The sequence below is a fragment of the Thermochaetoides thermophila genome (genome assembly GCF_000221225.1).
Source record: "Thermochaetoides thermophila DSM 1495 unplaced genomic scaffold scf7180000011815, whole genome shotgun sequence".
Taxonomy (NCBI): Eukaryota; Fungi; Ascomycota; class Sordariomycetes; order Sordariales; family Chaetomiaceae; genus Thermochaetoides; species Thermochaetoides thermophila.
In genome coordinates, this window is record NW_006383031.1 from 1836450 (window position 1) to 1853313 (window position 16864).

Below are 16864 nucleotides of genomic sequence, written 5' to 3' on the forward strand. Positions count from 1 at the left end.
CCCATTTCCGCGTTACCAGCCTCATTCTCCGCATCTGCTGCCGATCGAAGGATCGTGGGGGGCTTCGGAAACACGCGACGCCCTATCTGCCGTTGATCTTGCGTGCGGGCTTTTCTTTGCCATGTTTGTCTCCATTTTCTCCTTTTTTTTAGTATAAATATCACTGCCTGTCATCAGCCTGCACCGCCGCTCAACTCCCAAGCCCCTTAACTCCTCCTCTTTTGCTCCATTTATTCGTTTTCCTTCTCGTCGATCCCGTACCCACTTCTGTCGCTGTTGTTGGTCGATCCTGCCAACTAACATCGACCGTCACATCCCGCGCCTGCCATCGAGTCCTGCAGTGGTTCACAACTCACAGCGCCCAAAATAACCTGACCGTTTCTTGGCTTCACTATGCCAAGCCTGAATGTCAGCGAGCTTAATATCGTTGTGGCCATCTTTGGTGCGTAGAGCCGTTGCCCAGACCTATTGCCACACTGATCGTTAGATCTCTTGTGCATGATACAATCATGTTCGATGCTATGCATTTATCAGTCACAGTTTTGACAGTGAGACTGACGTTGTCGTCTTCCAGGAGGCTTTATTTTCTCTATGGCCTCATATCGGTTCTGATCAAGAACCGCCTCTTTCTCGGCGAAGCTCGTGCGCCACACCCTTCACCCTTTTCACATTTCCTCATTTCCCTCGGAATAGGTAAAACTGTAGTGAAAAAGCCAATGATTATTGACTCTTCATAGTTCCCGCTATGGTCGTCGGCATTGCCCTCGGCCCCATCGCAGCGAAATTCCTGGATAGCGAGCGATGGGGGCCAGCAGTTGAGGGCCAGACATCGACCATCACACTGGGCCTGGCGCGCGTCGTCATCTGCGTGCAGCTCATCATAGCGGGTTTCCAGCTTCCGGAGCGCTACGCCCGGCAGCACTGGCTTGACCTCCTCCTGTGCCTGGGTCCCATCATGACCGCCATGTGGCTCTGCACAGCAGGCTGCTTACTCGCTGCCATCCCAAATCTGCCGTTTCTATCTGCTCTTGTGATCGCGTCGTGCTTTACCCCCACCGATCCTGTGTTGTCTCAGGCTATCGCTAAGGGCCCCTTCTCCGACAAATACGTTGCTCGGCACCTGCGCGAGATCATCTCAGCAGAGGCTGGCGCCAATGACGGCTTTGGCTTTCCGTTCCTGATGCTTGCGACGTATTTGCTCCGGCATCTCAAGGGCGCAGAGCATTTTGAGATTCCTGCGCACCATGAGCGCAGCGTCGAGCCGTTGCTGCTTGTCGCTCGTTCTGCGGAAGAGGTTGGGCGTCTCGGCGGTGGCGCCGGCGTCGCCATCAAGAACTGGGTCGTCGAGACCTGGCTCTACGTGATTGCCATGTCCGTCGTCATCGGTGCGCTGATAGGATTTATTGGCGGCCGCGTCCTCAAGTTTGCGCTTCGCAGGTACAATTTATGAGGCCACTCCAACGAATCAACAAACAGCTAATGAGTCTGCAGGAAATGGGTTGACATGGAGAGCTACCTGCTTTTCCCGACTGGCATTGGCGTGAGCATCCCGATACCCCCACAGCTTGCTTTGAGATTTACTCTTGTTTATTGTTCCACGTTGCCTTCTCATGTTAGACATATGAAAACGTTTGCTGACACAGTCCGCTTTTTCCACGGGCTTACGGCACCAGCTTTTCCTTATGGGCGTTTGCGGCTTGCTTGGTACAAATGACCTGTTGGCCTGTTTTGCAGCGGGCAACGCCATGAACTGGGATGGTGAAATCCTCCGTGAGACCGACGAGCGTCACGATCAAGTCAATCCCTCGATTGACATGCTCCTTAACTTCGCCGGCTTCATGTACATTGGTGCCATTATTCCCTGGTCAGAGTTCAACCAGCCCGAGCTTGGTCTCACCTGGGGCCGTTTGTTCGGACTCGGGTTCTTGGTTTTGGTCTTCCGTCGTATCCCCATCATTCTCGCGTCATACAAACTCATGCCTCGCGTCTGTTACAACTGGAAGGAAGCGTTGTTCATGGGCTATTTTGGCCCGATCGGTATCGGTGCAGTCTTCTATGCCGAGCACTCGAGGCACTTATTTCCGAAGCCTGGCGAGGGCGACCCAGAACTCGACCGCCTTGTCCGAATCCTTCCTCCCATTGTCTACTTCATGGTATTTTTCTGCATCGTGGCTCATGGCTTGTCTATCCCAATCCTCAGCATCATCTACCACTTCATTGGTATCGAGCCTGTGCGCAATGACGGAGTTGAGGTTCGCCGGCTATCACTCAATGTTCCTCCGCCTGTCAATGCCTCACCTGGCCTCACAGCCGACACCTTCATCGCATATAATCGGTTCTCGAGGCCGTCTTTCAACGAAACCGAGCTCCCGGTGGTAACGGCAGCCGCTGAGACGGGCAAGCCGCCGATAGTAAGGCGGTATTCTCAGCGTGTCGATCCCAGCCAGCTAGAGCCAATCCCGTGAAACGGAAAAGGTCATTTCGTGTTTGTTACTAACCTTTCAGTTATCTAGGAGTTTCAGGCGTTTAATGGTTGGGCATTTCGGAACATTGTTGTGAAATTGTGTATGGTATATAAAAAAGGCTGTGTTCAGTTTAAAATGTATATACAAAGCTCATGGATAATTGAAGAGATAAGAACTTACAACTGCATCTTCATGCCGAGTCATTGAAACAAGTAAAGGCGTATCCCCGACTGTCAACAAAAGGGACACTAAAGATATAGCGTGAACGACACAAATACTTGGTTGATCGCGGAAGATATATGGAGCCACATGGCCGAATGAGCCAGATGACCCAGGCAGGAGGTCGAGGCCCCTGAAAAGGCTGGTAGGCCGAGGCACTCGCGAGGGCAAGAGGATTCCACAAAAGGAAGCTGCCCGGACATGAAGGACTTCTTTTGGTTTTTCCTCTCCTAACACAAGGACACTGAGGGCCGAGAAAGATTATTGCACGTATTAATTGAGTTCGTCGTGCATCCCACATCGTCAGTGGCTATCATCTAACCCATTTGACCCATTGTCGATCCCTGCCTGCACCAGACCAAGTTCCCCGTTACGCTAGAAAAGTAAGACACGGTTTGCTACTGATCAATATACAGCTACGACACCGACTCGTCGGAGTCGGAGTCAGAGCTGGAGATCCATATCCCCGGGTTCGTACAAGTGTGAACCTCCCATTCAATCCAGGACACACAACCCCCCCACCCCCCCTTTGGCTTACACCGGTTTTGCCTCAGTGCAGGCTTTTCCTCCGGTGTTGCTTGTATATAGGTTAGTTTAGTAGCTATTGCCCGCCGTCATTGTGGGCACGACCTATCACCCTCAGGGGTGGATCCGGTCGAAAAAATAGAATAAGAATAATATACAGCTAGTGCTCGCAGAAGTTGTAGTCCCATGTACCAAGAGGATCTACCTCGTCTGCGTCGAAAATGGTACGTTCATCCATCAACTGTTCAACATGCTTCTCAGCTTCCTCCCTAGTCATTAGCGTCTCCATCTCCTCACATTCCGTCAAGATCATGTCCTTGATCTCCACCGGCAGGCGAGTGTATGACGATCCAAAAACACTGCGCAACACTCTATCATTGGTCGCCAGGGGTTTCTCTTCGTAGTTGTACTGCTGAAGGGGTGAAGAAATTGACATGGTCTTAGTCGTTGAGAGAAACTTCTCACATACAGCCTCGGCCCACCAGTCAAAGCGCTGTGGAGGTAGGTTCGCCGTGGAAATGATACGCTGCGACGGGTCGACCAGCCAAAGGGCAATGAAGCGCCTGTGACCTGGCTTGGTTTTTGTCCTTGAGGCTAAAACTAGACACACAATGCTGCCTGGGTACCAGAAATGGATTAGGTCAGAAGGAAAACTCGAGCACTCACATATGTTTGGGTGAGCTCGATGACGTACATAACATTAGGGAAGGCGAGGAAACGACCTTAACGCGTCTCGACACGTCCGTACGCTTGGGTAGTTGGGCCACCTCTTAAGGCCGTTCCGCAAACATATTCGTAAAACTCGTGCTGTTCTTGGGCAGTGCGCTCTTGCACATCTTCTTTTTACTCATCGGTGATCATCCGCAAAAAGTGTCCTCGAATGCATACATGTAGACCAAGAAAAAATATCGCCCAAGTCAGAATATTTCAGACAACTTACGTGCCAGCCACCTTCTTCGAACTCCGAGATCTCAGGCGTCAGTTCAATAGAAACCATTTTTACAGTTATTTGCAGCCCTGAATTCTTGTATTGCTTGCGAAGGTCTGAGCCGGCACTGAAATTGGGTGGCCGGAACTCCTCAGGCTCGGGAAGCTTGGGCTCTCGAAGTTTTTTCCATTTTATCCGTGCAATCCCTCGAGCCCATCGCGCTTCCTTGTCTTGCAGCTCCTCTTTGTCACGGCGGGACAGGTTTTCTTCTGGATTATCACTGCCCCACGGTTTGATCTCTCCATGTTCAGCTTCATATGCGGCAATTATTTCGAGATTAAGATCTTCCCACAGGTCTTCAACTTGGTCTCCATTCTCATCCCTACATCTCAGAGTTAGCCTTGAGGCTCGAATCAACACAAAACCTCTGATCTTACTCGACTTCAGGTCCCAAGTCAATCCGGCGAGGTGTGATGCAGCACCGGCGGCCGCCTTCAGGCGTCAGGGGAGTGAGGATTTGATCCCAAGCTGGAATAGCAATGTCGATGAGCCGCTCGATCAGCCGGTATATCTCAACATGCTTGGTTGGGTGAAGATTGTTGATATAGCTTGTGAACTTGACAGTACCATTCTCTTGAAACGAGACGTTAGCCGGCAGCCATTGATACTTTTCGGACCACAAAATGCTATCATCTGCTTCCCTGTAGTCAGGTACCCAACGCTGGCGGATTTGGAGACTGCTTGGTTCGAATGGATCGATTGGCTCTCCTTTCCCTACCCATTCATCGATAGAATCCTCGACTCCAACTACCTCTTCCCGGAGAAACCTAGTTTTGCCTAAGGTTGTCAGAAGCTAGATTCTTACGGGCAAAAACGATGGAAGATGCCGACTCACTCACCATAAATAAACGGGTACCAAGATGGATGAACCAGGTCTTGGACATGGGCCGACCGCACATATCGGGATGCCACAAAGGATCGGCCTGCTGTTCTGCCTGTAGTTTCTCGAAGGCGAACTGAAATTGTTCTCGAAGGTCGGCACCCACCAGGCTATCTGACTTGATCACTGCGTTGGCATCCGCATTCAAGGTATAGATGAGCCCAGTTTGACGAAAGAACTCGGCCTTTATTTTCAACTCTTGGATACACTGTCCTCCGCACCCAATGTCAGCGGCTTCGTTCAAGTTAGAACTGGCTTGCTTACTGACATAATTAAACGCCTTTTCTGAAATCAATCGCGTTCTCTTTGGTATACGAAAGTAGCCATTCTGCAGCACTGACCGTGGGACAATGTAAGTCCACAGCTCCTGCTCATCCTGGCTTAATGCTTCCTGGCGCCATTTGTCTACAACAGTTTCGTCTTGAACCTTGTTGTGCCAGTCGGGTTTGTCGGTCAGTGCGTCCATGAGCATCATCATTGCGACTTCTTTAACAGGCAGGATAGGGGTCTTGGTCTCATCGAAGGATTGTGCTGATCCGGAAACATAGAAGGGAACTCCACGTATGAAGTCACCCGAGCGCAAAGGATCACAGTAGGGAATATATCTTAATGGAAGATCAACTCCTGGATATTGGTGCATATGTTCCATTTCGGTATCAGATTTTACTAAAATTGAGGTTGACAATCAAGATGGACACAAGGAACGAGGTGCGTAGAATTCTAAAAGTTGCATCCATATCCATGCATTAAATGGACAAGATTTTCCTTGCTCTTGCTGCACGAAGAGCTGAACTGCTGAGAATAAGTACTGTGAAAAGTGGGGCAATTGAAGAGCAGTTGCATGCAAGAACGATTTTCGTCAGCAGCTAAAACCTTTTTCAGCGAGGAGGTCTAATACCACATTATCGCTGCCTGATTGTTGCCTGACCTCCTGCCTGCACCAGGCGGCTGACGGTTTGGGCCCAACCTCAACGGGAGTTCAAGTGCCTTGGTAATAGGGCGTGGCTCCGGCCTCCCCCCAAACCCCCCAAAGAAACGCCGAGTGCCCTCTCCAGATTTTGAATTCTATTTTTCGACCGGCCCTAGGTGGTGCTCAAGGAGACAGCGAGCAAAAGCTACATTACTGGACTATGTACATGAAGGTATGTATGTATGTATGTATTATTTCGACCACTATCTACCATATCTAGGTACTCAGGTCGTGCCCACGGCGACGGCGGGCAAGAGGTTGCTAAGTACATTGTGCGGGAAAAACCCTTTATTGGGGAAAAACCCGCCCGTAGCCTGTGCCCGCTGGTCCAGCTGGTCCAAGCGGGGAGATGGGAGGTTGAGCTGGTCGAAGCCCAGTTGAGTAGCTTGTCCCGCTAGCCCAAGCGGGGAAGTTGGGGTTGATCGCGGTCAAAGACCAGGTGAGTACGAGGTGGAGGGAGCCGGATTCGAACCGACGACCTCCGGGCCACAACAGGTTTATCCAGGCGCAATGCACTCCAACTGCGCCAATATCTCGACTACTTACATGTTGCACTGGGGAAAAAACCCTGCGTCGAGGGGGAAAACTCGTGCTGGCGAAAGGGAAGGAGGGGTAAGGATTGTGCCAAGGTCGGAATTATCCCCGTGCGGCTTGGGAAACCTGTATCTCCAACTCAGACACGACGGCTGGGCCCCTCCCGGGTTTTTTGGTGTTTAACCGTCGTGAGGGAAGGGCTAGTTGGAGAAGCCCCATTACTGGGTTGCAGAGTGCGGGTCCCGCGCCTAGCTGCCTGGGTGTATGAGCGTGTCGAGGTCTGATTAGCTTGGATGGGGGTCGTAGCCGCCGAGAGAGATCTTAGTGGAATGAGTTGCGGTTCGGCGCAGGTCCCGGGCACTCTGAGAGAGAGGGGGGGAAAGGCCCCGATGCTTGGGTGAGAGAAGACTAAATGAGGAAGGAGTGAAGCTCGGTGATGGGTCTCCCAACCTTCTCGATGTTGCCATTGAGGTTCCCTCGACATCCTCGATCGCGGAAAGCAGCTTCTCGATCACGGAAGTCATCGCATTGAGTTCTTTGACCCTCCCTTCGCGCGCCCTCCCGAGGGCGGCGAGAATGTCGGCACTCGAGGGGGCCATCGCACGGGGAGCAGAGAGAGGGCGAGGTGTTGAGGGTGCGGACGCTCAGGTTAACATCTCCTGATTGGTTTATTCCGCAAAGCCTTCCTATGATTGGTCAAAACCAGGAAGCAGAAGAAGGTTGCTTGGCTCCCTTCAGATATGCGGGGGTGGTGGCAGGCACGCGGCCAAACCGTTCCTCGAGAAGTTCTCCCGGCAATGCTTCTCCTCGGGGCATGGAGATTTCCTGGAGTACTGTTGGATGTAAAAGAAAATGGTTAATGTGGATGGGAGTATTTACTTGGGCGTTGCCCTGCAGAACACGCGGCCCTGAGGGAATCTGTCAAGCACAATGGGTGCCGCAGAATAACAACGCTTTACCTTCTAAACTACACACGCGTGAAGGTGAATGAGCATGGCTCTTATATAAGGTCAAGTGTGCCCCTGACCTCAGTGGAGCCCGGGCTGACCGAGGTAGGTCAACGGTGACCACACCGTGGTCACTTGCGGCTAACATCGGTCACTTCTGGTATGACCACTCTGGGGGGGGTCCTGGCGGTCGCAGTAGCCAATGACTTACGGAACGGGTCGCTCACCTCCTCCCGGGGGGCGAAATATGTGGAAGGCGCTGTCGTGGCCCGGCCTGGGGCCGTCGGTCGAAGATCCGGGGGCGCAGCGTCCTCCCCGTGGGGGGGGGGGGAGAGAGCCCGGGGCCCCGAGGTGTACTTGTGGGGCGTCTGGGATAACCGTGTCCTCAGCTTCTGGCCTGGGTTATGGCGGTCAAAGCCGCCTTCTTGCCCTCCTTGTATTCGGCGCTGACTGCCTTCCTGACCACCTTGCGTTGGTCCTCAGCGGGCGCTGGAACGGCATTGTCCTTGTGGTGGAAGCCGAGGAATCGCTCGCATGTGTAGATGCGCACTTTCCTCTTGAGTAAATCGCTGCGTCAAAGTCGAACGGCCTGAAGGGAGGGGTCTTGTAGCGTAGAACAACCAGGTAGATACCAGGAGATTCTTTGACTGAGTGAGCGCTCGCCTCGTTCTGTTTGGTGACGGAGATGGCCTCCTCGGCGATAGCGAGGTCTGTTGCGCGGCGGCTACCGTCGTCGGCCAGGATGTAAGGTATTCGTGGGTGATCATCCCGGGTTCGATTGTGTACCCAGCCTCTTGACCTTGCGGGCGAGGGTCTCACGCAGCGAGTTCTTCGAAACGTTAATGCAAAAACCTGACTTAACCGGATAGACTTTGGTAATGTCCGCTCTCAGGAAGCCGACCTTTTCGATCAGTAGAGTCATCATGCCAGCGGGTGTCGCATTCCGCTAGTCGTGGCTGCTCCTGTTCACTCTCAGGAAAGCACGGCGGTTGGTGCTTCCGATAGACCACGGTATTAGCCGCGGGGAAGGTGGGACCTGAGGTGGCCCCTGATTGAGGGGGTTGCTGAGTTGCCTGGGCATAGGAACCTGAAGCCGTTTGTTCAGCCGGGCTGCTGTAGTTGCCTGTTGTAGTGGGGGGACTCGTGCGGGAAAGGATTCTACGCGGTTTGATGGAGTGGCAGACTCCTCTGGAGGGTAAGAGGAGGGGAGGAGGGCTGGGGGCCCTTGGCCATCGAAACCTGGATGAAGGAGTGAAGCCTCGTGATAAGCTGCTTCCCAACCTTCCTCTTGCAGTTGCCATCAAGATTCCTCTCGACGTCTTTTCGCGCGGAGAGTAGCTTCTCGACAACCAACATCGTGGCGTTAAACTTTGACTTTTTGATCACAGGTCCTCCGGAGCGCCGCGAGAACGCCAACGCTAGAGGGGGCCATTTCGCGGGGAGCGGAGGGAGATCGTGGTATTGAGTGTGCGAATGCTCAGGATAACCACTCCTGATTGTTTTATCCCGTCAAGCCTTCTTCTGATTAGCCTAAACCAGAAAACCGAGGAAGAAAAGAGGGGAAGGTTTAGGGCCGTTAGAGGCGGGGAGGCACTCAAGGGAAGCCGAGGCCCTAATTGGGGGAGCGGACCATCGGGCGTCTGCTCTTCGTCTAGAGCAGGGCTCGGTTGAATTGGTTGCTGCGAATAGTCCTTTGGTCATGGATAACCTTCGGGGCCGACCCGAGGCCGGCCCTCTTAGCCACTCGGTAGGCCGCGCCGCCGGCCTTTCATACTCCCTTTCGTTGTTCATCCGTGAGCTTGAAATTCACATCCCAAGGTCGTGCAAGGGTGATCCACTCTTGACACACATCACGCAACCCCCCGATGTTTCCCTTTGCCCACGCCAGTTCTGCCCCGGTGTGGGCTTTTCTCCGGTGGCACATGTATATAGAGTAGTTAGGTAGCTATTGCCCGCCGTCACCATGAGCACGACTCAGCACCCCCAGCGGTGGAACCGGCCGAAAAAATAGAATTGAATTGAATTGATTGATCCCGGGGTTGGCCGCTGCAGTTTCCGCAGACTGGGTTGTACCGACATTTGTCGGCCTGATAAAACCCGAAGCACTTAGTGCAAGTATAGACGGGCTCTCCAAGTGAGGTATTTGGCTGGGCCAGAACCAAACACCGAGAAGGGAGGGACCCTGTGTTTGAATATAACGAAGTAGGGACCCGGCGTGTTAAGGGGTGGACCTGCGCTTTCTGTTTGATGATCACTTCAACCTCCTCAGCGACGAGGGGATCTGTTGGGCGATTGCTGCCATCATATGCCCTGATTCTTTCGGGCACAATTAGATAAGAAATAAGCATAAGTGACTGTTTCGGGCTCAATGAGGAGGCAATGGGCCGCAATCTTCTGGGAAAGTTGACCTCCGAGAGCGCTCTTCGAAAGTTCAATACAAAAATCTGACTGGACGGGAGAATTCTGGAGATGTCGGCGCGTGGAAAGCCAATCTCTTTTCACAACGAGGTCATAATGCCGGCGGAGGTCGCCAATTTCCAGTTGGGGTGGGTCAACTCTGAGGAAGAAGCGTTGGCTGGGAGCCTCAGCTTGGCGTCTCTGAGTGGTCCGGGGCGGCTGTCTTTGAGGGACCCGTAGTGTCGATCCGACTAATTGGTGGGTTGGGAATCGTGGTCTGTTGGTCCTTGAGCGCTTGCGCGTAAGTACGTGATCCGTGGTGATTAGCAGAGGACTGTGGATCGTGGACTGTGAACAACCGTCCTAGAAGGTGCTTTTAGCGTTGGAGCAGCAGGTTATTCGAGGGAGGAAAGGTGCTGACCGTCTGCCAGTCAGACCTCCTGGTTGAGGAAAGAGTGAAGCTTCGAGATGAGGGGTTTGGCGACAGTCTTCTCGACCTGTCCAGAGCGGTTCTTCTCGACGTTTTCGACCGCAGCACAAAGTTTTTTCGGCGATGGAGACGAGGGCGTTGGTTTCTTTCACTTTGATGCCCCTGGCCTTTCGTAGGGCTGAGAGGATGACCGGTGTTGGCTTAGGCGATTGCTCAGGATCACCACCCCCGATTGGTTTATGCCTCCAACTCTTCCTCTGATTGGTCTGTTCCAAGAACCCGAGGAAGAAAAGAGGGAAAGGTTGGTACAGTAGGAAAAGGCTATGTTGTTACAGCTGGCAATGGGTCAGCGGCTGCCCCACAGACGGCGCAGTAGACAAGAGATAGGAAGGCCCCAATTGGGGTAAGAAAGCGGACCAATCAGAAGGAGAAGCGGAGGTATTCTATTTTTCAACAGGGTCCACCGCTGAGGGTGCGAGGTCGTGCCCACGATGGCGAACAATCGCTACTGAGCTACCTATATACAAGTAACGCCGGAGGAAAAACCTGCACTGGAGCAAAACCGGTGTAAACCAAGGGGGCTGTTGGGGTGGGGGTTATGTGTCCTGGGTTGAATGGGAGGTTCACACTTGTACGAACCCGGGGATGTTGATTTCCAGCTCCGACTCCAACTCCGACGAATCGGTGTCGGGGTCGATGCCCCTGTGGGATTTGGGTCACATACGGAGGGGGAAGTGGAAGGGGTCTCAACGTTGGGATAAGGCGCCCCGTGGCGGCATCCCACGCCTGGCCCAGAGCTCGATCTGGGAGGCCCTGGACCTGAATAGTTGGAAAGAGGACCAGAACGCCCTCGGGTCCAGCCTGCCGGCGAGCGGGTTGTTAAAGGTAGCAAGGGGGCAGGTGAAGAAGTGGCCTCTAGACACTATTCTGCCGCAGGGGCACTCCTTTAGCACCCCCCAAAGCGGAGGTATCGCAGCGCGAGAACTGCGATACACTGGGTTAACTGCGAGTAGGTCATCAAGGCCCATATAGGTAATGGTAACATGGCAGGCATGCCAACGGCTTCGAATATAATATGTATATAGAATCACCCATCTCTAGAGCCATGACGAGGACTCCTCAATCAGCAATAGAAACAGTTGTCAACCAACTGGTGACCGCAGTTAACCACATACTCTACTGTGTGAGGACTCCAGTCCTCTCATGTTCTACAACCTGGCTACTACCTTCCGACCTATCTCAGGAGATCGTGGAATTGTCCGCCTTTGGGTTTCATATTGGAGAGAGCTTTGTTAAGCGTGCAAGACTGTAGGTGCTTAAGCACAGGCGCATCTGCGATTGGGTACTCTGAATAAGGGAAAGGCCACATGACAGAGCGGGACAGGTGCACGGTCTAAACAATACTATCCACAGATATAGAGGTACTAGTAAGACGGCTAATGAGATATTTTAAGACTGTCTGGCAAAACTTTGCACAGTGGTGGCATAACTTGCTGAACATTGTGCTGAGAAATGCCATTGCGTTTTTGTTTCAGCCTTATGAGTAACCTCTATAAGCAGCCGAATGGTAGCGTGCACTAGTGCATGCTGTGGCTGCGAACTTTCGGATGTGCTAACTCAGCAGAGACCTCAGCCCTTCCATTACTCTCTCGTGTACCATTAGGCTCTCCCAAGTTTGTCAATAAGATGCTGCTGCTCCACCCATATTGCTGCGCAATAACTGGATAATGGACAAGCTTACTCATTGGCGGTGTTCCGCGAAACGCCAAACCTGAAGACGTGGATGTAGCTAAATCCAATCTGCCAATATACTTCATTTCCCAGTGAGCCCAGACACGCCGGATTGGCTACTCCCTTGTGCAACACAAGGGAGGCCACATTTTTTATTTTAAACAGCGGCTGGACATGGTGCCCCATTGAGGCAATGCTCGCATCTGCGTGACAGAACCAAGCCATCACCGCATAGGTTGGTCCTCCCTCCTCAGTCAAAGTAAATGCCGTCTGAGACAAGTCTTGCTTAACCTGACGATTGCTCGATTGGACAGAGTTGGATCCTTTCTTTCCGGTCATGTTCTCTTCATGATTTGACATCTCCCAGGCTGTCCGGCAACAGCATCAGATCTCCGATCCGGAATGCTTCTAGAGTGAAGTTGGGACTAAGAGACTTGCACTCAGGCTGAACCTATGGTGCCTAACATGGTGTCCAACCTTTACCTTCTATTCGTGTTGGCAACTCTATCGTCTGCTCAATATGAACCAGTCCGTGATTTCTGTCGCCGATGGGGCCATCGCACAGCCGTGGTCGATAACAAATTATACATTGATGGAGGGCTTGTGATTTACAAGCCTTTTGACGAAACATCACAAAACATGACTAGTGAGCCCACTATTAGCATTCATGACCGTCTCTAGGAGACTGTGTGTTAACACAAAGCATCATTTCAGATCCATTCTTCCTATTTAGCGACCTTGAGTCCAGCCCCGTCGGAATGCCCCAGATGTATGCGAATCTGTCTAAGAACGCGACGGTGCCGAACATGGTCGGTGGAATTTTGTGGAAGGACACGCTGAACAAGCGGATCTACATGTATGGGGGAGACTCATATGGAACACCGCCATCTCCATTTTATCTCTACGCCTACGACATAATGTGTAATCATTGGGACTCGTTCGGTCCCCCAACTGGCGCAGCATCTATTATTCCGACTAGCTGGGGAGCAGGAGTGTCTATCCCAGAACGCGGAGAAGCGTATTATTATGGGGGCTTTTTTAGCAACATGTCCGCACCAGGCTGGACAGGTAAGACTCTTACCAGATACTAGTCTGTTATTTGATCTGCACTAATGAATTGTCAGGACCTCCACAGGCTTCTAACAGACTGATTCGATATTCAATGGATGATAACAGTTGGGCAAATTTGACTGGCCCAGACACTGTTCGTCGAGCCGAAGGCGTGATGGTCTTCATTCCCGCCGGAGATGCGGGCTTTTTGGTCTACTTTGGGGGGAGTCGGGATCTCGGGAATGGGACGATGATACCTCAGCCCTTGGACACCATTTTCCTGTATGATCTTGCCAATGCCAAGTGGTACTCGCAGAAGGCCACAGGTCGCATTCCAGAGGACCGCAAGCGTTTTTGTGGAGGAGCTACTTGGACAGACGATCAGTCAAGCTACAATATGTTAGTGATGGTCTCATGACTTGACAAGTTGAGAGTTTTGCTAACAACTTCCAGTTATATCTACGGCGGCGGCGGGTTCCCCCCTGACACGACCGGCTATGATGACATCTACGTCTTGTCGATCCCTAGCTTTCAGTGGATTCGTGGACCGTATCCTCCTAACAGCAATGTATCAGGCCCTTATCCCAAGAGCATGCATACTTGCAACGTAGTCAATCATGCGCAAATGCTGGTAATTGGCGGTTATTACTCCAATGACACGACCTTCTCCTGTGACGCTGAAAACGTCTGGGGTCAACATAACATGAATCTGGCCGAGAAGAATCGTGAGAGCAACATATGGGCGGAGTACCTTCCAGAGCTGACAACTTACACGGTGCCGAACTTCATCCGCACGGCTATCGGGGGTGAGCCTACCGGCGGTGCCACAGCAACTGCTCCTCTCTCTGGATTTGCGGCTCCCGAGCTTGGGGAGGTCTTAAGTCGCAAAGCTATCCTAACAGGCCGTGAGCCAACTCGCACGGCAGCCTGCTCTGTGACAGGTGTCTCAAAGGATGACAAGTCAAACATCAAATTGAGCACACCCGCGATCGTCGGGATCTCGGTTGGCGGAACTGTCTTTATTATCGCACTCCTGGCTGGCTGTTGCTTCTTCATCCGCCATCGCCAACAGAGATATCAGCAACCACGCTTGCCGTCTGGCAGCATGGCTGCAAGTAGCGGCGGAGTCGTTCTTGGTGGTCCTGGGATGCAGTCTCCTTTGGGTTGGGGCTCTCCTGTACATACAGTACCTTCGCCAACGAGTACTACTGTCGCTGTGAGCTACCTGCCAATTATTCAACCTTCTATGTCTCCAATCATGCTCCCAGCTCAACCGATGTCACCGGCAGAGCTGGCAGCAAATGAATGGCACCAAGACCGCTACCTCACACCGTCGCATGGCACGATCCGTTATGACCCCGTGCCTCAGTGGCTTAGTAGCAGTAGCAGTACACAGTTGGATCAACACAGATCTCCTGATGTTGCAACAGGAACCGAAACACCAAGCATCCAGCGCACTCCATCACCAGGTCATATAACCAAGGGGAGTCCCCCACCACCGTTTTCTTCTGAACCGATATCCCATCCCCAGTCACGACCACAATCTTTTCGTGAGAGATCCGGCAGCGTTGGGACTAGCTTTCGAAGCGCTGGAACAAGAACCGAAACGATTAGCCCAATCCCTGGAGCACCTTACTGGGCGACCGCTGCACCACTTTCTTTACAGCTTTCCCCCCAAACACCAGGACAGGAGCGCACTGATAACACTTTGTCACCTACAAGCCCTTACATAGACATTTCACAAGACCACGTCGGTACGGAAAGGTCGAGTCCATCTGCGGCCCATCGTGTCGTGGCACGTGAGGAGTCGGATCAATGATTTCTAGGAACGTCTGGAAGATGATAATGACGATGAAGTATGGTATGATTGAGGAAGCGGTACTTGTGCTACGATCTATACCTAATCCAAATATTCAGGGGGGGAAGCCAGGCAACCAGCCACACAAACCTACCCAAATAAGTATTCAACATCGGATTCCTTACTAGGACGCTTGATTTGTAGAAGATGGCATTTCAGTAATCCTGATCACACATGTTTCAAAGACAAGTTTTGATTCTTGCCTGCCAAGTTGTTGCAAAGGTTAACACGTCTATACATTGTACTGTTATTGTTGCTTTGTCATGAGGACACGGCAGCCCAAGGAAAGGCGTATCCCCAACTACCGACACAAGGGACACCGGAGATAAAACGATTGTGAACAACACAAATAGATGGTTGATTCCGGGATATATGGATCCACTCGATCGAATGAGCCAGATGACCCAGACAGGAGGACGAGACCCCTGAAAAGGCTGGTAGGCCGAGGCACTCGCGAGGACAAGAGGATTCCATAAAGGAAGCTGCCCGGACACGATGAAGGACTTCTCTTGTTTTTTCCTCTCCCTAACGCAAGGACACTGAGGACTAAAAAGATTATTACACGTAATAATTGACTTTGTCGTGCACCCAACATCATCTGTGGCTATCTTTTATTTTTCAACCGGGTTCACCCCCAAGGGTGCTGGGTCGTGCCCGCGACGCCGGCGGGCAAAAGCTACCTGAGTTGAACTAAATAAAAGTAACGCCGGGAAAAAGCTGCATAGGGTAAAACCGGCATCGGTTAGAGGGAGTGCAGTATATTATGTACAAAGGAGGGCTGTTGAAACCGGCCGGCCCAGGTATGTACCTCGTTGGGTCCTACTCCGGGTCGTTAGGCCCGGAGTCTAGATGGTGAGCACGTTGGGCTTGGGGCGGACTTGTGAGAGGGGAGCGAGGGAGGGGCGGTAACGGGACAGGGTGCCCTGTGGAAGCGTCCCAGGCTTGCCCCCAGAATTTGACCTGGAAGGCCCTGGACTTGAACATCTGAAAGGAAGACCAAAAAGCCCTTGGGTCTAGCCTGCCAGCAAGTGGGTTGTTGAAAAAGGTGAGAGGGCAGGAAAAGAAGTGGCCTCTGACACCACCCCGCCGAAGAGGCACTCTTTAATAGCCTCTGGGGAGTGGTTGAACCGCGTGTGGTACTCCAGGAAGTCGCCGTGACTCGAGGACTCTGCTAACTACCGGAAAGGGAACTGTCGGGAAAACTTCTCGAGGAAGGGTTTGGCCGAGTACCCGCTCCATCGAGCTGAGGGGGGTCTGTTGGCCTGCCCACCATCTGTGCATGTCCGGGGGAGGGACGCGACGTTCCTTGGGAGGAGAGGAAGAGAGGCCAAGCCATGCCCTGATGCCAGTGCGTTTGGGCTCCCACCTGGCTGGCTTTCCTAGCGGCCTTCGACTTGAATTGAATTGAATGTATTTTCGACCCGTCTCACCTTTGAGGATGCTTGGTCGTGCCCACAATCGCGGCGGGCAAGATGTAATTATAGGTTGCCTAAACTATACTATATACACGCGGAAAACCCCAAAGGGGAAAAACCGGTGTGTTGCTGTGAGTGGATATCATAAATGAGAACAGGGATTAGGCTAAGTGGAGAGAATCCTAGGGATTTGAATATCCACGTTAGATATTTCTGAATGTGATTGTGAGTCGCTGGGGGGTGACGGTTTTGGGGGCGTTGTATCAAGCGAGGAGAGGAGACAGGGCGGCGCAGGGTGGGCATTGTTAGCCCCTTCTGTTCATCTCGCGCGGAGCCGTGAAGTTTGAATCGTACTCTCCTGTTCTCAAAAAGTTGGTGCGAGTGCCAAAAGGCTTTGGGGTCCAGACGCCCTGCCATAGGGTTATTGAAGGACGCAAGGGGACATCTCAGGAAAT

The 16864-nt window shown here is 52.4% G+C and overlaps 4 protein-coding genes across 4 annotated transcripts; 2 read left to right on the forward strand and 2 right to left on the reverse strand.

Moving 5' to 3' along the window:
* Positions 1-393: 393 nt before the first annotated feature.
* CTHT_0021110 (putative solute:hydrogen antiporter protein) lies at positions 394-2465 on the forward strand (the record flags this gene model as incomplete). The annotated part of the gene is made up of 4 exons (XM_006692519.1): positions 394-442; positions 738-1437; positions 1492-1540; positions 1644-2465. 4 exons carry the CDS (start codon positions 394-396, stop codon positions 2463-2465), a joined length of 1620 nt encoding a protein of 539 aa, XP_006692582.1.
* Positions 2466-3369: 904 nt separating this feature from the next.
* Positions 3370-5552, reverse strand: CTHT_0021120 (uncharacterized protein; the record flags this gene model as incomplete). Its single annotated transcript, XM_006692520.1, has 7 exons — positions 3370-3621; positions 3679-3779; positions 3904-3976; positions 4150-4519; positions 4575-4768; positions 5037-5340; positions 5419-5552. 7 exons carry the CDS (start codon positions 5550-5552, stop codon positions 3370-3372), a joined length of 1428 nt encoding a protein of 475 aa, XP_006692583.1.
* A 1725-nt stretch (positions 5553-7277) lies between these two features.
* On the reverse strand, positions 7278-8884 carry CTHT_0021130 (uncharacterized protein; the record flags this gene model as incomplete). The annotated part of the gene is made up of 5 exons (XM_006692521.1): positions 7278-7414; positions 7740-7978; positions 8079-8238; positions 8400-8651; positions 8713-8884. The coding sequence occupies 5 exons, from the start codon at positions 8882-8884 to the stop codon at positions 7278-7280; spliced, it is 960 nt and encodes a 319-aa protein (XP_006692584.1).
* A 3841-nt stretch (positions 8885-12725) lies between these two features.
* Positions 12726-14513, forward strand: CTHT_0021140 (uncharacterized protein; the record flags this gene model as incomplete). The annotated part of the gene is made up of 5 exons (XM_006692522.1): positions 12726-12732; positions 12801-13154; positions 13211-13535; positions 13590-14041; positions 14506-14513. 5 exons carry the CDS (start codon positions 12726-12728, stop codon positions 14511-14513), a joined length of 1146 nt encoding a protein of 381 aa, XP_006692585.1.
* Positions 14514-16864: the final 2351 nt, after the last annotated feature.